The sequence below is a fragment of the Mastacembelus armatus genome, chromosome 20 (assembly GCF_900324485.2).
Source record: "Mastacembelus armatus chromosome 20, fMasArm1.2, whole genome shotgun sequence".
Taxonomy (NCBI): domain Eukaryota; kingdom Metazoa; phylum Chordata; class Actinopteri; order Synbranchiformes; family Mastacembelidae; genus Mastacembelus; species Mastacembelus armatus.
The window spans coordinates 7,027,910-7,049,395 of NC_046652.1; the positions used below are offsets into that span (position 1 = coordinate 7,027,910).

Sequence of the window (21,486 nt, forward strand, 5' to 3'; positions counted from 1 at the left end):
CACTCAGCGTTGGTTTGCGGAGCTGGAGTAACATGGCGGCACGGTTAGCCAGCAGAAATGTTGTTTCATTACGACGAAGGTCAGAGCTGCTGCGGGTAGACGGGGTCTAGCAGGGAGGACAGAGCTGACAGCATTACACCGTGAGTAGCCACACGGCTCGGTGCTCTCGGTACAGACGTTTTCTCCGGGAAAGCCATGCTCCGGTGCGAGGTCTTCAGTCTGTGCGCCTGTCTGGGACAGGCTCTGGGTTTAGCCAGCGTTAGCAGCCTGGCTAAGCTCGCTGCCTCTGACACCGCTGCTTTCTGCTGCAAGATCAATGAGGCTGCTCGGACGGGGAGCTTGCAAATGACTTTTTCTGCAGTGTCTGTGTGCTGTTTTTAATTCGGCAGCGCCATGGCCATGTGCAGGCTTTATGCAGGGCGGACATGTAGCATGCACAACGCTTCAATATGTCCCTGCCTCTGCTGCGGAGTGAACAAGTGACCGTGCTTACAACACCGGGCTAAGTTCGTCAGAATAGCTGGGACCTAGTTAGCATGCTAAATGTTCAGCTGTGGACTGGTGTTGTAGGTTCAACGTTGCTGTCAATACGAGGACAGTTTTAAACATGTGTTTAATCGGGCTGGTAACGTGGTTATTGTGCTATTAATGATGCCTTTGCGTGGTTTGCTCCGTTGGACAATTTGGCATGTCTGCATTTGTTCAGGGTGCCCCCCCCCCCCTCAACTCTTTCTCCTGTGTTATACATTATCAAGGTGCTTTACTGAATAGGCTAATTAGGTACCCAGCTATGATGTCATTATAGCTGGGTTTATGGTAATAAAACCAATAACTTCAAACAATTGAATTAATAATAATAATAATAATATTAATACAGGTGCTTTTAGTCCAAAACAGCAGGAAACTTGATGTTAAATGTTTTCAGGTGGCAGCATAATTACTACATACTGATGTAGGCTTGACTGTGGAGATGCAAATAAGAGGGTGAATTTTTAATAGATGCACTTTGAAAACATAAGGCACTAATGCTGCATGAAGACATGCTGCTCAGAGCTTCGACTTGTGTGTTGTGTTGTGATGCCTGCGTTGAGAGTGTAGTGCACTTTTACTGTAAGCTCTCCTGCTTCACCAAGTCTGGATTACACAGGCAGACAGCTTGTGCCATTTCAGCGACTGCCAACATCCCCCTCCAGTAATGCTGAGGGACTACGTCCTGTGGAACCAGTTGAGCGTTTTCTGTTGCTTTACCCTGCCCACCTGATGGTGCACACCACTGGTGATATGAGATTTAGCTGTCCAGCTGTGGTTTGCTGCAACTTCAAGGCTTTTGATGGATGATGGATATCAGTCTTTATCTACTGATAGTCATATGCAAAAATGTTTGATTTATCACACACTGCATAAGGCCAGAGCTTCCACATCGAGTTCCTGGACTTACTGAGTTTTTAATTTGCAGTTAAGCAGAACTCACACTCTTATCACCTATTTCTTTTTGTGTAAAAAAAGCAGATCAAACTATTTGTCCTTGGACAATAGGACAAATCCAGAAGTAACAGTTCCACAGTGGGAGTTAAGATGAGGACATTCAGAAACATATAACAGCTGTGACAGCATTTTCCGAGTTGCAGTGAGTGCAGTGTCATTCACATGCAATGTACCTCCCCTGCAATGTGAAATTCTCTATGATGGTTTTACTTTGATTCATGCAAACATTATGAGACAACACTTTGGACTCTAGGAAGGAGAAAGTCTTGCTATGGGGGAGGATAGGAGGAACATTTTAGGAACTGACAGAGTAATCTAGAAAATTTGACAAATGAATAATGGACGTAATTGTTTTTCACAGGGAACAAATAAAATAGGCAAACATTTTGCTCCAATATTACAACTACTCTTAAAATGGCTTGAGCCTGTGGAGAGGGAAACCATATATCATTATATAATTGTCTTGACCTTGAACCATATATTGGGGATAGTAAGCAATGGCTGAGGTTGTATGTCTTCTTGTGGTCAGCAAATTCAACTGGAATGAGGAGTTTGTTTATCGTAAGTGAATGTAATACGCAACACACAATATGGAGGTGATTTCCTAACTCACATGACCTACTCACATAATGTATGGGGCTCGTTTTCCTCTTTTAAGAGCAGCAGCTTCCAGCAATGAGAAGCTGGCAGGAATCTGGACTTTCATAAGAATGTTGCAAGGCATTATTGCTGTTGCTCAAATCAGCAGGGAATTATTGCTCAGTTTCTGCAATAAGACAGAAAAACACAGCAAACCCATGTGGCTTCTGCTCAAGGTTAGATGTAGCAGATCATTCACTCTGGTTTTATCTGTCAGACACATGTGGTAGTCTTGACATGATGCATGACATGATCATAGAGTAGTCTTGACATGATGCACACCTCCCCCTGGCATCGCTTTGCTTTGTGTCACCGGGCATGTCATCCGTCTGTTTGTGTGTATGTGTTGTCATGGTAACAGCAGTGTGACAGGTCCACGGTGGGCTTGGGGCATGAGCTGTGGGGTAATGGCCAGGATCTAACCGCAGAGGGAGAGAGGAAGGGGAAATGGCAGGTGAGAGACAGTAAAGGCGAGGCATAGATGGGTAAATGAAAGAGGAGAGAGCTTTGACGTGGAAGAGGAGATGCAGAGTATTTAGTCCCTCTCAGCTTGAAGGCATGTTGTCATTGTGTTTAGAAGACCTCAAATTAGCCACCTCATCTATCTGTGCAGCTTGTATAGGGTCTTATACAGAAATGATCCAAGTACAGTTTTGTCATTAAAAGGTTGACGTTCAAAGACAGAAGTGATTCCCATGACATTAGTTGATTGATTATAATATTGAAGCCCTACAACTTTTATAATATTGAGCCATTTGACTTAGCCCATATTTGAGAAGTTAGTTATACCTTTAGCTTGCATGTCCAGTGTCTGGCCATCAATGGCGATGATAGAAATAATGTTCAAAAAATAAAAAATAATGTTCAATAATATTTAGGCTCCACATTAGTAAACCAAGGCACCATTAAAGTTTCCTTGTCTTTTACATGATGATTATCCACTTAGAGTAACTGCTTGTGCAGTTGATGCTAGAAGGACATGGTTAATCATTTGAATGTATATTAAAAAAACAAAAACATCACAGGCTTGTGTGAGACTTCAGCAGTTTCATAGGTAATTCATTCACACTCCTCCATTTATATAGGTCATCCAAAGAAAAGTGCATATTGATCTCTCAAGCTAAATGATATTGTGGTTTCTATTGCACATTACTAGGAAGGTGCCTTCAGCGAGTTTGACTTACAATTGAAGTTGTAAGTAACTAATTTTCATTTAGAAGAATTGGGCTTCCTTTGCTTTTTCTAATCATCACTAGTGTAATAACTAAAGATAATTATTATAAAATATTTAAATGCAACATTTCTGTGAATGAGTGAATTCTCCTCTCTCCTGCCTCTCTTCAATATGTTTGTGGCTTGAATGTTAGACAAAGTACTAGCATGTGGTTGGATCCTTTCCTAGTGGCCAGGGTGGAAACCTTGGCACCAAGGGAGGCAGAGAAGACTCTCTGCTGGTCATGCATTTGCTAATTTACAGAAAACCCTTGACACTTAAAGGTCTTGGAAGACCTAGAGAAATGAAATGCCTCAACACAGAAACAGGAGTTTGACCCAGAGCACAGCCCAACACAACCAGCAGGGGAATACAGTGTGGTCCCTGGCAGGGTTGTCTCTTAACCGGTGGTACAATATAAAAGCCAGTGTGGTAACGTCATAAATGTCAAATACCAGTGATGTGAATTTGATGCTGTTTCATATGTTATATATTTTGTCCTTCTAGTAGACGTAAATCACAATGCTGATTTATCATTTAAATAAACACATATAAATTAAGAATTTGGAGGAAAAAAAAATCTTTCTGAAGTGGCAGTGCAGTGTGTCAAAAACAAGTGATCACAGACCAAGCCAAGTATTAGCACATTAACAAGTGTCAGGGCTGCCTAAACAGGATTTCATAAGAGATGGTATTGTGCCTCCATTTCTGCCCTGAATGTGAGTGATCCAGTGTAGAAAGTGTAAGTTGTGGTGCTTACGTATCATCATGAATATTGATGAACCCTGTGAAAGTCCAGTGGTGTAGATACCTTGAATGTATACTCGGGAAATACTGAAAACTTGTTCTGGATTGGAGGTAAACAGCACTCATTCACCACCGGGACGGTCTAACGTAGTATGGAATGACATGTGCAGAGCAGCAGCATTTCACACTCTCTTGTCATAAAGCCAGAGGAATGTGGGGATTTAGTTTCAGGCTTTTTATTTCTGTACACATTGTGAAGGTAAAAATCTGCCTCCCCCCTGCTTTGCTCTCTGCTGACTCAGCACTGTTCCTTCAGTGATCTCTAATATGGTTTTGCTTGCTTTGGCTTTACTGTTTTCAGCAGGGTAGGGAATCTCCTCTGCTGACCTGTGTTTTCCTTCCATATTGTACTGTTAGGTGTACAGTAATTTAACATTATGACTAAATTAAGAACAAACATGGCAGCTGAAGTATTTGATTTCCTTTTACTAATCGCAGAACATAAAATGTTGCACATGTTTATGAGCCTCATATCATGGCTCATTAACTCCCACAATGAACAAAAAATGGTGACTGAAGCGAACAATGTGAATAGGTGAATATGGTGTGCATATTGCCTCGCAGTAAGAAGGTAAAAAGATTTGAAACTTAAAGATAGCTGGTATGTTTGTATCTTTTCCTTGTGCCTGTGTGGTTTCCCTCTACATAGTATCCCACAGTGCAAAGACAAAGAGGCTAGGTCAATTGATGATTTGAATTAGTCAAAAATTGTGAATCGAAGTGTGTATGCATGTCTGTTTCTATGTGTCAGCACGGTCATAGACTACTGATCTTTTCATGTGAATGCCTCTCGCTTAGTATCAACTAGGATTGATTCCAGTCCCTTTATAACCTTCTAAAGCAGGGGTGCCCAACCCATGTTCTTCAAGGGCCACAGGCCTGCTTGTTTTCCAACTGTCCCTGCTTACCCACTGCTGATTGCCTGGATCAGATGTGTTCAGTCAATCAGAAACTGGAAGATACCAGTTCACTTAATCTTCCCCCCACTCCACCCTCATCAGAGATGGTATTTTCAGGTCTTCATTAACCTTCTGCTGGTCATACAGCCAGGTTATTTTTTATTAAACTTATCATAAAAATTATCATAAAACTTCCTTCCATTTTAGTATTAAAAAAAATACTAATTGTACAGCAACATATAATAGAGCATACCACATACTTTTTATACAGTGCAGTTCTCAGAAAAGAAAATAATTTGAGTACATTTTAATGTCTAATAAAAGGGCTGAAAGATGAGTGCAGAGGATTTTGTGAATACGTCTATCACCAATTAGCATCAGCCAGAGCACCAAACTCTGGCATAAGCAAATTCAGTACTTAACACCAGTCAGCTCTCATGGGATAAAGAAAACAACTTGTTTCTACAGACCTTTAAATGCTTGTACAGCTGTTAAAATAAGCTAAAACACTGATAACTTTGTTGAGAAGTATCCATTAAAGTTGTATTTTTCATGGTGAGAACAAAACCACTTTAAAATCAAAAGCAATATTTGACAACAATATGATACATTTATTACATTTTGTAATAAATAAAAACAAAAAAAAAGATGAATGAACATGAAGTAATTATTTTAGTTAGTTTCAAAGTCACTAGCTGTAGCTCTTGATAAGTAAAAGTTTAATCAGTTAAGATAAAATGCAAACTGCTAATACAAACTAGGAAAATACAGCAGCACACCAACATTTGTGATAATTTCACATTAAGTGCTCTGGACGTGGGCATAGGAGGTGGTTTAAAATCAAGTGTCAGGAACTTGAAGGGGGGTTGATTGGTTAACCATCACCACTGTCACATCTCAGGTATTAAACAGTGCGGGAACATACATTTATAATGTTTGTGAGATAAAATAGGGACTTTGGCAAATTGATCAAGGGCAAATCGGCTAAGATGTCACATTTCTGCAATCTGTTCTGCTTGTTGAACAGTTGTTGTTGCTGGGTGTCATTAACCCAACATGCTCTGCTAGATGATAGAAAGGGGAGCTTGCATAAACAGTGACTGACAGAGAATAATACAGAGGAAAAGCAAAGCCCTTCAAGTTTCATCATGTTACTGGTATGGGAAACTCATGGCTATGGCTCATTAACTTCCTGCGGTGTAAAAAAGTTTATAGTGCATTTCTTTTTTTTTTATTGAATCATTGTCAATTGAGAATCAATTATGAATCGAATTTTGACACCAAGAATTTAAGCAGTGTGTGTGTGTATGTGTGTGTGTGTGTGTGTGTGTGTGTGTGTGTCCTCTAGGTCCTTCAACCACATGTGACTCCAGCTCTTTTCTTTGCTTTGTTATCTCAGTGTCAGGTCTGAGATAACAGACAGGTGTCGGGTCTTTGTCTGGTGTCTCTAGCTGAAACTTGAAATTTACTTATGGATTTATGTATACATTAAATTCATGTAGGGAGTGACTTAAAATTATTCTTCTGTTAGGCACTGTAGCACTATTTAGCATGTTTGTATACACACTTGGGGGAGTGACGAGTTAGAAATCTCTGTTCAGGAGAACCAATCTGTTGCTGCAGACATAAGAAGTCTTTATATTTTTGCCGTCACTACTCTACCGGCTGATGAAATGAACCAAAATGCAGGCTTATGACAGCAGCTGAGTTTGTATCCAAACTCACAGCTCTCACACAGAAAAACGTGTTTGAATGTATTATATATATTTCATCATACGTTGACACTGCTTTGTAATCTTGCTGTAGCTGCAGAAGCTGTTGGAGGTAAACTAAAAACATTCAATTGTTAATTATGGTTTGATTTCAGTTAATATCAATGGAGTTTGTTATTCCAGCTTCTAGTAATTAGATAAAATAGGTCATGTTCCTTTTAATGTGTATGTATGCAGGGGCATAGTTTTTCTCCACTATATTAGCAGTACAACTGCCTATAATAAGTTTTTTCCTTTTAAGTTATTCTTGGACCCCTACCCCCTATTCTTTCTCATTTACATGTCCAGCCACAAGTTGCATTTTGGACTGAGGTCTGGGCTCTGTCTCTGACATGCTAGCATATAACGTTGTTTTTAAACTATTTGTGTGTATTTTGGGCTGTAAGCTTGGGGGTCATTGCCTTGCTGGAAAAAAAAGAATCTTCTCTCAGGTCTCTGTTGTCCTGCAGACTGCATCAGCTATTCCCCCAGGATTTTGTTATTCCATTCCATAGTTTTTTCTTTTATTTTCTACCTTCACATGCCTTTTGGGCCCTGGTGCTGTGAAGCATCTCCATAAGATGCTGCTTCAAAGTGAGGATGGTATATTTGTGACAATGTGCTGAAAGCTCAAGTTTAGTCTTATCTGACCATAAAATTTTCTTCCAGTTGACTCAAAATGTCACGTGTCGTCTGGCAAACTAGACGACAATAATGGTCGTCCCAATAATGGTTTGCCTTTTGCCTTTTTTGTAAAACTGTGTCCAAAGGATATTCAGTGATTTGTAGATTTTTCCTGTATCCTTCCCCTAACTTATGCTTTTCAACAAACTTTCACAGTGTTGCTTGGAATGTACTTTTGTCTTTATGGTATAGTTAGTTTGTGGCCAGGACACTGATTCACCAGAAATCTGACCTTGCAGCTACAAATATCTTTATATTGCAATCACTTGAACTCTGCAAACAGATGAGTTCCAAAACAAATATGCTGCAACGATGATTTACGTGAATCACTAAATGCAATGGAATCGCTTTTATTAAACTTTTCTTAAATTATAGGTTTATTTAGATTATTTTGTAGAGATCCGTTTTCACTTTGACATAAACTTTAATCAACAAAATGAAATGACCATGATTCAGTACTCCGTGAGAAATGTTTTAACCCACCACCCAACCCCTCGAACAGAACTGCCAAATTATGTGTCTGTTCCTTGTGCCTGTGTTTGTTTGCATGTTAAAGTACTTCCTTTCATACTTCAGAGATTTGAGGTTTTGGCACCTGGAGATGTGGGCCATCAACACAAAACTGCCTCTTATCTAATCTGGCATTGGAGTACAAAACAGAGGCACTCTTTTGGAGAGGCAATTGATTACACAGCAGAAAAGGAGCCATGATGCTGCACTGATGGTACAATAGACCTGACACTAGCTTAATTTGAAAACACACTTTAGAGCAGAGATCTTTAAACCTAAATAGGTACGGTGACACGAACAGCCGAACATGGTAATGAAAACAGTGCACGCTGAATCAATCATGTGGCTGGAAGAGAGAGGGAAAAGTGGAATGTAGCCTCCAAACATGATCATATGATGCATTAAACTCCAGTGTGACCATACTGGGATTCAAGCAGTCAGTAAAATTATTTCTAAGACTAAATTTACAATATTTCTTGGAAAACAGTAATTTTGTATTTTACTGTGTCAGATTAATTTCTTCTCACTGTAGGTGCTGATTAATTTCCTAAGAGGAAATCCCTACTGTTCAGTGGATATTCTAAACATCTGACTCTAAAATCAAAATCATGATCCAGTTGTGCCATTAAAAATGATTACTGTTAAACTAGTTCAATAGAGTGTTTTCACGCTATGCTCTTATTCTGTCACTTGGTCCACAGATCAAGAGCTGGACTTAGACTGGCAGTGTGACAGCATTAAACCTCAGAGGATATCTCTCCAAAGGATGAGAACTAAGAGTCATGCAGCAAAGGGAAAAGGAAAAGAGGATAGTGAGGATGAGAAATAGAGTTATGAAATTACACAGAACGAGGTCACATTGACTGTAACCCTCAAGAATATCAAGCTTTTTTATGCTTTTACTTTATTTTGATTTTGACACTTGATTTTGTCAAGATGTCATGTTTAAGCTGACCTTTTTGTGACCTTCTTTTTGAAACCCTGAGTCATCACAGATTTCACTCAGGTTGAATGAATATGCGTATGGCTTCCTTATGGCTTATCTTGTGCAGGGTTCATAAGAGAAATCATACTCTTCAGTTATGTCAGCACATGACATCATGCGAGTGCATTCCTCAGCTGTCTCACTTGGCAGGTATTTGAGAGAAAATCACCCGGTCCAAGAGGGGCAGGCTAAAGGATCAGTCTACATGTAGTAAAAGTTGAGCTCTTCCACATAAACCCTTCATTGAGAGCTTCTTTTTGGATGGCCAATAATTAATTGTTGCTGTCATTGCAAAGGGCAGCTGTGTTGCAGTACGTAGGCGGCGTTGAGGTCTCCATGATGGAAAAACCCCTGTAGACACTTATGGCTCAATGTTAAGTTAATGAACAGTATCTGACTTGTTGTGAATTAGAAGTATACAACCAAAGACCTGCAAGGAATATCACTGAAATTAGCTTTTTCAAAGAGGGTATGAGCTTTTGGTGCATGTACTTGGGCTTTATATTCTGTTAACTGAACACACACTCACTAGAGCAGTCAGAACATTTGTGTTCAGGAAAGCTCAGTATACCTAAGTATCCTTGTAACTGGATCCCTCACTGACTGGTTCTTTAAAGGTTTCCTCTTGGTTTTTGGTGTGATGAGTGCAGTAGTAGTAATTTTTATGGTGGCCCTTTGGAAGCATTGTTACACAGTATTGTTGAAAAAGACCTATACAAGTCAATAACATTGAAATGATCTTAAATAGAGCTGAAACAGTCATTTAAGTAATATTTATGTAGTTTATTTTTCACATTAAATATTATAATATGTGGGAAAGCAGATCCTATCTTTTTAATGGTTCACACTGTATATCCCGGTTTTCAGCAGAGAAGTGTATGATGGTTAAAAGTTTCCTAGCATTAACATCTTGCAGCAGTGAGCTGTGGGATACTCTGGACTGAAGCCAAGTTGAGAAGCTTAGCTCCACCTGACTCTTCTTTTACTCAGCTTTATTGTGCAATGTGGTAAATAGATACTCCTGTTGAACACACCATGACCGGTTGCACAGATGACGGAAACATTTCAACCAAAAAATCTTTTTTTCTACATTTAACTTTGCCTTTAGTGTGTCTGTTAAATTGCATCCTCATCTACAGTTTTAGTTTTATTGGCTTGTGCCTGCTAAAGAATTGGATTTGTGCTTCCTGTGCTTGCTAAGCTGTTACTTAGATAATTTCTACATTTGTTTTGCTTAATTTTTTACTAATGTCCTGTAGTGTTTTGTATTATCTGCTGAGAGGAGAATGTCAAAATACACATTTAAATAAAATTTAAAATCCACAGTTGCACAGTGATTTACAAATAGTTCTGTGTTTAAATAGACTACTGAGTGATTGCCAAATGGATTACTATAAACAACAGGGCCATACCCACACACACATAGTAGACAGTAGGATAGTAAAACTCTTAAACCTGGATGTAGTAACTCACTAAATGAGCTTGGGTTGGAGAAATATTGTACAAGCCTTGTGTCAACATCCGTGCAGACAACTTCTGTCAGGGTACCACTGTTTACAACACATTTAAAACAAATACAAACACATTCAGATGCTGTGTTGCCAGTATCTAATCTAATAAGCGCAGTAAATGTTTGTCACATGGTAGAAAGACATAGCATTGTGTTCCTCCAGCTGTTGCATTCCTTTGTGTTGTACTTAATATAAAACCAATCAGATGTTTGCTAACATTTAGGTGCAAGGTGATCACAAGCAGCAGATGTCAGTTTACACAATACAGCCCATTTTTGGAGTAGTCAGGAAGTAGAGACCATTTAAGAGTCTTAGCACTTCTTGCTGCTGAAACGCCTAAGGTCAATATAATTTTCACAATGACATCCAAGTCTCCCTTCTGGCAGTGCTCTCAGCCACACATGAATTGTTGACTACATTTTTGTGGAGGGGTGATTATTTATACCAGTTAATCCATTTACGCCATCTTCTGATCCTTTGTTTCACGTCTCCCTCTTGATTCCAGCTCTTTTCTCCTCTGTTTCTCCCTGACAGTCATAATGCTGCCTGTGCTTGTTATACACAAAGCCCTCTCTTTCCAATCCTGTGACATCCTAAAGTGACTGCCTGTGTTAAAGATTTATGAGTGTGATCAGCTTTCAGTAAATGGTGGGGCTGGCTCTTGGTTGCACTCCGGCACTTTAGAGCCATTACCTTGCGGTGATTCTACAAGCTCTTGAGTGGGACTAGGTAGCAGACACGGTGCATACCTCCCTGTGTGCTGAACAGCCATAGTCTGTTTATGGGACTTTGTCATGTCATGTCATTTGTGTAAAGTGTAACCTGGATAAAGGAGTTTTAAATGTCATTCATCTATCCAAAACTAGACTGTGCGAAACAAATGGGTGAGAGAGAAAGAGAGCGAGAAAAGAAAGCACAAAAAATTACGTATACAATTAAAATGCTGTTCTGTGCTTAGGCAGTGCCATATTGAAGTGACAGTGACACCCAGGGTCACCTGAACAAAGCCTGTGACCTATTTTTGTTCCTTTGTTTCCCCATCTTGCTTTTTTGTCTCTACTCTTTAATTTGTCATTTTCTCCTAAACCCACTCTGTGACACCGATTTCTCTGTTTGGAGTGACAGTCATTGCTCAAGACTTGTTAAATTCACTTAAGATTCACCTAAGAAGGTTTCACCTTCATATTACTCTTAATCTCTTTCGATCTGTCACTACATTCTTCCATCCTTTTCCCTATCCCTCTGCTTTGACCCAAACCTAATATCACAACATCTGTTTCAAGGTAATAGCAGATGTCAGTGAAGCCAGAATTCACTGCTGACCCCCACCCAAGCTGTGCTCTTGAAATTGATATTGTTTTTAAATGTGACTCTCTCCTAGTACTATCTGACATGGTTCAAACATGTTTCTGAGTCTTTTGGCTCTCTCAGTACTTTTTCTTACCCTTGCAGATATTCAGAAGTAAATTGAGAAGATGTAATTCCTCTGGGCCCCTCCCCTGCCATGATTTCCTCTTTAGTTTGGACGGAATAAATTACAATCCTTGCAGCCCTACAGAAGCAGCCATTTTTAGTGTGCTCTTACTTCTTCTCCAATTCTTCACTCTTCAGTTGTTCTGCTAAGAAGCGATGTGAGGACATTTTACACACCAGCAAGCCATTGTTTAGTGCCCCACAGTGGTTTTGCACTTTCTGGGAGGGCCCTCACTGTTGTAGCGCAGGAGACTTCAAACTCTTCCACAATAGCTTTGGATGCAGTTTAATGCACAGTCATACTCAGCAGTCTCTGAGCTCCAGAAGCCCTGGGTGTGTCTTTATAATCAAAGCCCTGCTAACCCACATGATTACAGGAATAGCGCACTGGCACATGGCCTCTCCTCCTGGCAGATTTTTTTTCTGCATCTGTTTTCTTCCTCCATTATGCTATGACTGGAATGGATGATTCAGTGTTTTTGAAGGCACCCCCGTTAATGATGTGCATGCAACCAGCTCGGTTTGTGTGGTTAAGGAAGCTTAATTTTGTAGAAAGATTTTGTAGAACGAGTTAAACATGGCTGTTAAATGGTCACTGCTTTTTATATACAGTTCAATATAATATAGGCTAGTACGAAACCACTTACATCCTCATAACTGACATATAGCTGAATTGACAGCTCCCAGAAAGTTTTAACAAAGTTTGGTCACTATTTAGAATATGTTTCAGTGCTGTTGGGCTTGTTTCCGTTAGATTCCACAGCTGTGCCTGATGAAGTATTCAGGGAGTGTATATCACCATTTCAGGATTATTGAGGCAGCTATGTTCCTTGAAATACTTAAGGCCTTTGAAATGGTTTTATTCCCACCACAGAGGTTTCCAGAGTGTTTTGAGTACTGGTCACTACTGTGTAGAATCTGGTTGCAAAATGCAACCCATAAGCAAGATGGCAGCTTGCATAGTCACAATATTTTGGCTTCACTTTTGCATAGCGGCAGGAAGTTGTGTGTCATCTATCTTTATATAGAGTCACAAGCTTTATATAGTCTGAATATAGTCAGTATTTATTCTCTCAGTTGTTCCAAAACATAATATAACAACACTAACTTAGGCTATTACCATTGAGCCGAATGAAATACTACAGTGATCCATGTCTCAGGTGAACTAACATTCAGTAGTAAACAAATTGGGAAAAGAAGCTCCAGGGTTCGGTTCACATCCAAATATGGAACACACTCAGTATATCTCCTTTCAGCAAATAAGACTCCTGGTCACTGGAAGGTTTGTTCTGGCTCCTCTGAGGCCAGAGGTTTCAGGTTTTGCACCACATTGCTGAAATCTGCAGATATTAAACCATGGTTGGCTTTTAAGTTTATGGCGTCATAAATTTTGTTTGCTGGTGTATGTTTTTACCTCAGATTTCATGGAAGCAGACAGACATCGGTCCCCATCAGCAGAGGAATTTAAAAGCCGCTGTTGGTGATAAACTATGCACATATTCCGCTCAATATAATGAAGTTTAAATATGTATTAAAATAAGAAAAAAACACCTTTTTGAATTGAGATGGACCTTAAGGCTTTAATTGCGTTTTGATACAGTATATCATTTCCAACACCGTTGGTGACAGCACCAGGCGCTTGTTGTCTCTGCATTCCTCCCTCGCCAGACTGGTTGGCTCCAGCTCTGTCCTGGAGAGTCTGCTCTTGTGACACCTAAGATATAAGTAATGACACACACCTGTGGTCACCTTCTTCAAATGCACCTAATGCTGTCAAAGTCAATTGATTTTTCAAACTTTGTGTGTTAATCTGTTTGTTTGTTTGGTCAAATGTGTTACTTCATTACTGTATTATTTATATACATGAAATATCATTTCATGTTTGACATATATCTCAGCATATTATGCATACCAATCTTAACATCTTATATGTTCTAATAAACAGATTCAAATATTGTCTAAATTTTGTATTGCTTAGGCCAGTGGTTCCCTCTGCAAGGTCCTCACTTTTTAGATAAAAGTATTTTTGAGCCAGTTGCTGGTGCTGCATTGGCTTAAGTTAGTGTTTGATGGATCAATGTCAATGTACGTCATTTGTGGTCCCTTATGTAGTGAGAAGTACCAAGGAGGAGCTAAAACTATCCCCCCAAAACAGCGTTCTAATGATTATAGTTCTCAGTTCCTGTGGTCAAACACACAAAAGGGGGAACTTCCTCCAAAGTGTCTAAGAAATATGAAAAGGTTCCCCCAGTTTGAAATCACCTCATGTTATGCTATCAGTACACAGTCATGTCCTGTGTCCCCTACAATAGCTCAGCTCAGCTGGATTAGGCCCTGTTGTGGCTGTTGGTTGGTGGTTTACTAATATAACCCTTCATTTAAACTTGTGAGTTAATAACATAGATGGAACATATACATCATTAAAAAAATCAAGTAAAAAAAATCTTAAACCGTACTGTGCGTCTAAATTTTAATGTCTCTATATATTTCTTTATTAAGGGGCACAAAAATAGCTGTCAGCATAGAGCCCTGCATTACCACATAGCTCAGCTTGCAATGATTTTATGTCTTACATAAGGTAGCCTGCAGTAAGTGATGGGCCATAAGTCTTACCTTACAGTACTAATCAACTAAATGAACTGACAGGTTGATAAGTGTAAATTTGGCCCTCAAGAATATGCCAATCAGACTAACAAATAATGAGGTTACTCACACAATGCTCTGCATACCATGCACACACACACACATTGTCTCATGTTGCTCATGAGGGTTTTTCTGGGTTTATATGTAAAGTACCTTGAGCCTAAGCATACTGTATTGTTCTTTCGTATAGAGCTGCTTGTTTTTCCAAATTCATTTTAAGAACGTTAATAGGCTAAATTACTCATCTTATCTAGGTTATGATGGAGTTGGGATTATAGTACTTTTCCTTTTCATTTGTTCAGTGACGTGAGTGAGTAATTTAAATGCGTTTGTCATACTCAAGGTACATTGGTAAGCATCACCGTGGACTAATCTTAGAGCTGTACCTGCATTCAATCATTAACATGATTTGTGTGTGTCCTCAACTCCATTATGATAATTCTGAACATCACTGCCTCGGCTTCGCCGATGACTGTGTTTGAGTTTAGTGTCATAATAGTCTCTGGATTAGGGCTATTATGTTGTCCTGATCAGTCCCAGAAGAATCACATTTTCAGTACCTACAACATCTGTGGCACCTTCAGTACCTATGGTACTGTCGAAAAACATGGAGCATCATGTTTTTAAAATTCTTGCAAAGACTTGGCTTCCAGGAATATCCTATTATAACATCCATATTTTTATATAGAGGAAAAACAACTTAATAAAGTGTATGTATGTGGAAAGAAAAATACTGAAGCAACACATTATCATTTGCTTGCCTACAGACTTGCTGTGGAGTGCGAGTGCCTTGGCAAAAAGGTTTGAGGTGTTTTTGAAAAGTTTTCCAATAGTAACCGAGTTTGATAATTACCTCTGTAACACGGCTCTGTATAGTAAGTGTTAACACCAGTGTCTAGCTGTTTATAGCTGCCTAGGGACCCTGGGCATTCTCTGGGATTAGAAATCCATCACTAGTCTAGCCATGTGAAGATCGGAACCACAGAAACAAAAAGGGCCTGCCAGCCTGCTGGTCAGGCTGTCTGGCTGTCTGTGTTGGTGTCATTGAGACGTGCTTGGTACTTCCAGTCTCTATTATTTGTCTCAACACACAACGACCCACCATTACTGCCATGTCAAGGAGACGAAGGCAACCAATCATATCTGGCCCAGCAGCAGGCACCAACCAATGAGGCTTAGAATCCCCATGGTAACCTAGGCTGGAAAGCTCAGACGCAGCCAATAGGAGCAAAGAGTGCCACTTAGCTGTGAGAGTTGAATGTTCAGTTTCTGTTTATTAATTAATTAAGAAAAGCACATATAGCAATTTAGAGACTTATGATTTTCAGTAGACAGCACAGTGCTACATCATATCGACACCCTAGTGATGTTCACAAGTACATAATGCAAGGACACCAGCACAGTGACTTTTGTGTGTCACTATTTCTCCAAGCAGTTCACAAACCAGCAATAGAACTTTAGTCACTTGTCAAAGGAAAGGTGCTGATTTTTCACCCTCACACTATCCCCTTTGACTTCATCCATTTGGACACAGACCCTACCATTAACTTAAACTAGGTCACTCTGGACAAGCAGGGAGCCAGCCTCAAGTTTGCTTAGTCACTAGTTCCCTTTTTAGTTTAGCCCGCTTCATCTAAGCAGTGCTGTTCACCTCTGTCTACAATGTGGTGTACTATGTCCTACCTTATGTAATGGCTGAGCAGTGAGCAGTGTTTGTTGCAGCCATTTCCATGGTGGTGTATCGTGATACAGCATGCCACAGCCACATGTACGGTCTCTAGGTCTCTCTTTTGGATTGTCTCTGTTCTCCAGCCTCTGTAACTGTCCGACGTTCAACTGTAGAGGGACAAGCTTGTCAGAAATGCTCCTGAAGTTGTTTTAAATTCATTAACACGGTGCATTAATGCAGATTCAGTGGCATTTAATCTTAACGTGCAATGATACCAGCATGATAGCAGGTTGTGACGTGTTAGTAATAGAAACAGCCCTCGGCCAACTTCTCACTTAGCACAGAGCAACCATAATATGAATCCCTGTTTGCTAATATACTTGACCACTTGATTTCAAAGAGAGCAGTCGAGATTTGATTCTTTCATTTTATTTTTAGGTTGATCTTAAATGTCGATACAGGTAAAGCATTCTCAGAGGCGCTCGGTAAACACAGACATATGTTGTGTTTGTAAATCCAGTCTGCTCTTACTGTGTGCTGGCTTTGCTTGGTTTCGTGCAATGAAAGGGTTTTTCTTGGTACATGGTTGAGCGCACAGTCTGGTGCTATGGGCAAAGCGCCGTGCTCTCATTTCAGGCTCTCTAGGGAGAGCACCACCATCAGAGAAAAATGATTGAATCCTTTTCTTCACTCTGTTTTCACTTATTCACACACTCTCACACACTGTGCTCAGGGCATACGATTGTGTGTGTAGGTGTGTGTGTGTGTGTGTGTGTGTGTTGCAGAGTTGGATATGAACTTTTTTTTCCATGTACCACTGTGCAGATTGGGGCTGATTCTAAAATCTATCAGCCACTCAATTTTCTTACCAGCCACTTTCTTGTTTTAACCTGTACTGTGAACAACATGCTAAAAAAATACAGGGATTGCAATGGTAAAACATGAATATCAAGTTAATAAGCCATTTTGTTTCACATGTTAAATATTTACACACTTAAGGAAAATAATGGCATTCTCATCCTCTCTCTCTCTCTCTCTCTCTCTCTCCATATGTGCATCTGTGTGTTTATTTTCCAGACGCTGATATGCATTGAGGATGAGTGGAGTCGGTGAAAACTCATCTGACCCTGTCAGGGCAGAGTCACGTAAACGCAAAGAATGTTCTGCTGAACTTTTAGGACCCAGGTAAATATATCACCACTCCAACAATAACAGATTTTGCAAAAAAATATATATTTTAGGGGGGGGACTTTATCATCATCACATGCAAGGTGACAGCAACTTTGCCTAATGCTTTGCCAAAACCTGTATCATTATAATCTTTAACACCGACCTCCGACAAAATTAGTATGCTCTTGTGGCAGCTAAGCCTGAAACACAGTTGACACCTATACAGTATATGAGCATAATTTCTTGGTAAATAAGCATAAAGATAAATGTATTCTTTATTGATGTAGGCCTAAAGAGATTTGATGCCATACAGGCTTTATCCCTTCTTTGACTCTCTTCGATGCCAGGGTTTATGGTAGATGTTCATTTGGCAGCTATAAAAATGAGAGCTCTTCATTGATGTAAAGAGATGTATCCACACACACTACCCTGGTGTCGTTTTGTATATGTATTTTATTTGTTTCCTGCCATGAGTGCTTTTGACTGATTACTCCTCATCTTATTATGGTATACTTTCAATTGCCACTCATACATTTTCACAAAATGTTACCATATTCCTTTAACTCTCCAGCTGTTACCATCTTCTTCATTACATTTTCTCACCTTTGTGTTCTCTTTGTCTCTGAAGTTCCAAGCGGATCAACGAGAAGCGCAACCGTGAGCATGAGAACAAATACATCGAAGAGCTTGCCGAACTGATCTTTGCCAATTTCAGTGACATTGACAACTTCAATGTCAAGCCTGACAAATGTGCCGTCCTGAAGGAAACTGTGAAACAAATCCGACAAATAAAGGAAGAAGGTACATGTGACAGTCTGTATTGTTTTTTGACACTTTTATCTGTTTCTGTTGAAGAAACAGTCGCAAAAGTACAAAATGAAAAAAATGTTATGCAGTAAGATATATGCGTAGATGGTATTATGCTGTAAAAAATGAGATGTTGCAAGAATATGAATATGCTTAGGATGGTGTGGTATTAAGGCTTGTTAGCTTTAAGGTGGTACTATGTTGGCAGAAGGCTCAGATGTGATAGCATAATAATTAGGGTTTGTGATTGGCTCCACACACAGTAATTGATGTTGTAATTGTAGGGCAGGACAGTGGATGTAATAGACATCATATAATGTGCAGGAACCAGAGCACTGTTTCATAGTCTTGTCAGTTTTCCTTCTTTGGTTCTAAGCCAGAACATCAGGCAAAAGGATCACGGTGCTTGCTTGTACTTGCACGCTGTCCTTTTTAGTCTTTAGCAATTATCTGTGGTCTGTGGAGGTCTGATGGATTTACCAGACCAAGATCATAAGAATCCCATTTCTTTCCTTCTTACATGTTTAAATATGGCTAAAAAACTTGCAGTTTTCCTTAGACAAATATCAAGGCAAATACTTCATTGTGAAGAGTGACTCACTCCAGGTATACATGATATAGCTCCTTTGATAATCTGCTACTCTTACACACTCTCCTTCCTCCCCCAACACTTCCACTTCACTTCTGTCATTTTTTAATTCTCTGCTAGAGTGACATCTTGTCTGCCTCTGAAGGCGTTGCCTGCCTTTGTACAGCTACCACAAGGGAAGTCGACTAAACAGTCCGGTTAACATAGAAAGCTGCTGCACTGCCTCAGGCACAGTAAAAAAAGAGGCAGCGATTGTGGCAGCCAGTGCATCAACAGTACTTGTTGAACCAGGAGTTCACCGAAAGCTCAAAATGATTATTATGGTTTATGTCTATTTTTTAGTGGTTTAAAGGTCAAGGTCATTTTTCATAGTTTTGCTACTATCCTTTGATCATTTCATTTTTTATCAGTTAGCGTTATGCTCTAAAGTTTTGTGGAATTGGTACTATAACTCTTTTTCTATAGACCTCAGGTTATAGTCACCCTCACAGCATCATTACTGTGTAAAGTCATCAGTCTATGGTGACCTTATTACCTGTATTATATTATATTAATGTGACTATAACTCTTACTGATTGTTGTCAGAGCGCTTCAGACTGACCTTTGGAAAAAATGGCTTTCCTTGAAAAACGTATATTTGTGTGTATTCTTCTCATGGTATCTACAATCTCCTTTTTTCTAACTTGTTGAATCTTAACAGACAACACTTTGAGTAATGGTATCTTTATAGAGCCTATAAAATATTGAAGTAGCCAAGAGTTTTACAGGTTATTTTACACTCTTAACTGCTCACTCTTGCACATACAGTGAGATTATTGGCTAGAGCAGCTATAGCTGCTAAGCTGCTATCACAGTACTTGCTATATTACAGTATGTTGTTTGGATTCATTATACATTTGGGAAAAATGTGAACACACTAAAATATTAAGAGTACTGTGTTGTAATGTGTTGTTGCTAATGTTATGTTGAGGTTATGTAGTGGTTAGGAGCAGCCCTTAGTAAGTGATAATTTCCTCTCTCTATCTGAATGACCCCTTTTATTTACACTGTCTGTTCAGGGTGGGACTATTGCACCAATTTGCCACCATGCCATTCTGCACAAAAGGTACCAAGGCGACATGGGGTCAGTGTTTAGCCTCCTTTTTTCTGCCATTAGAAAGAAAAATTGGTACCATCACGCTGCCTTGGTCCCTGTAAAAGTGGATGGGTGGCTGGGGGGTGTGAGGTTTTTATTAAGTGTAATTTCTATGACCTGCCACCATGGATTTGAGCTTTAACATATAATTATTAACATGTTGTACACGGTGCATAACTGAGTCTAAATCATGTAGTAGATGTGCAAGACTAGAAAGCTTATTTTGAAAGCAATGTTACTGGCATACTTTGTATTTCCTGTTCACAACCCACTGAATGTCACATTGAGCATCATAGCTCTAAAACTAGGATACTGGTATCTCTGTAAAAAGAACATGGGGCGGTATTATGCAGACTTTTTAGTACAGTGTAAATAGACAAAGTTGCCATAAAGAAGGGCCAGCATACAACCAATATAGAGGAATTTGGGTCTAAATGGGGCTTGTGGCACAGTGATGCAGACAGAGAGAAAACCAACTAGGCCTGTGCTGACACTGAGTGATGGGTCTGCACTCAGGGCAGCTGTGCTGGTATACCGGCTCTCACAGGGCCTAGAGGGGTCCTGCTGATACACACATCATTAATGCTGAAAGAGATGAATATTGGTCTCAGTGGTGTAGTATGAGGACACAGAGCAGGGGGAAACCTGTATTTGTGTCAGCTGTCACACATCTATATCCAAAAAAGGAGGGACATGATTTTGTTTGCTTTATAACATTTTCTCACCATATGGCCAGTCTGGCATGGTACAGCAGTTAAACATGCCACCCCCAATAGCCCACTAATATCATCACCAAAAGTAGAGCAGCCTACACTCTGAACATAAGGCTTCTCCATATGGACATTAACCCCGTCACTGACAGAGAAATGAACAGGTATGAGCTAACAGGATTCTTTAGCAACCATTACTCTTAAATTAAAAGTTATTTGGCAGTTTATTCATCACTAGATGCATTTCTAAATGTTATTAAGAAAATTCATATAAGGAGGACATGCCTCACTAAAGACAAGCTACATTGAAATGCTTCACAACCTAAAAGGTATTGTGGGAACAGTTAAAAATGAAGACTCTTAACTGATTGCTCTGTCACTGTACAATAGAGACAGAGCATATATAGGCCATGCTCACGCCAGGGAGGGAAAACAATTCATTGTTCTCCACTGAAAAGCTGCCATGTGGTAGGATGCACTACCAAACAAGGCAGAGAACTTTGTCCCAGTGGTTGTGGTTTTGTGTGACGCATTGAGCTCTGTCTCCATACAGCTGCTTCAACAGCATTAAACATCAGGCCAGCGTAACGTTTTAAGGGCTGTTTTGTCAGGCACTTTGTTGTCTATATTAATTAATGTCAGAGATTGTCTTCAGTCACCTAAAATGAACAACCTGTTCTTGATTGTTCAGTTTATTCACTTGAATGTGTTTATTAATCTTATATTATTGTTAAGGATCAATCTTGATTGTTCACTTTCGATGCCTCTGTGGCGGTGACAGCCTAGGTGAAGCATGGGTGAGTTTA

The 21,486-nt window shown here is 39.7% G+C and overlaps 1 protein-coding gene across 5 annotated transcripts in view; it reads left to right on the forward strand.

Annotated features, from left to right (window-relative positions):
• Positions 1–21,486, forward strand: part of ncoa2 (nuclear receptor coactivator 2) — a 52,049-nt gene continuing 30,563 nt past the window's right edge. For all 5 annotated transcript variants that reach the window (XM_026292082.1, XM_026292085.1, XM_026292084.1 and 2 more), the window contains exons 1-3: positions 1–140; positions 17,347–17,454; positions 18,068–18,240. In XM_026292082.1, the coding sequence (XP_026147867.1) occupies positions 17,366–17,454; positions 18,068–18,240 (262 nt within the window). In that variant the 5' untranslated portion in view covers positions 1–140; positions 17,347–17,365. The remainder of the gene's footprint in view (positions 141–17,346; positions 17,455–18,067; positions 18,241–21,486) is intronic.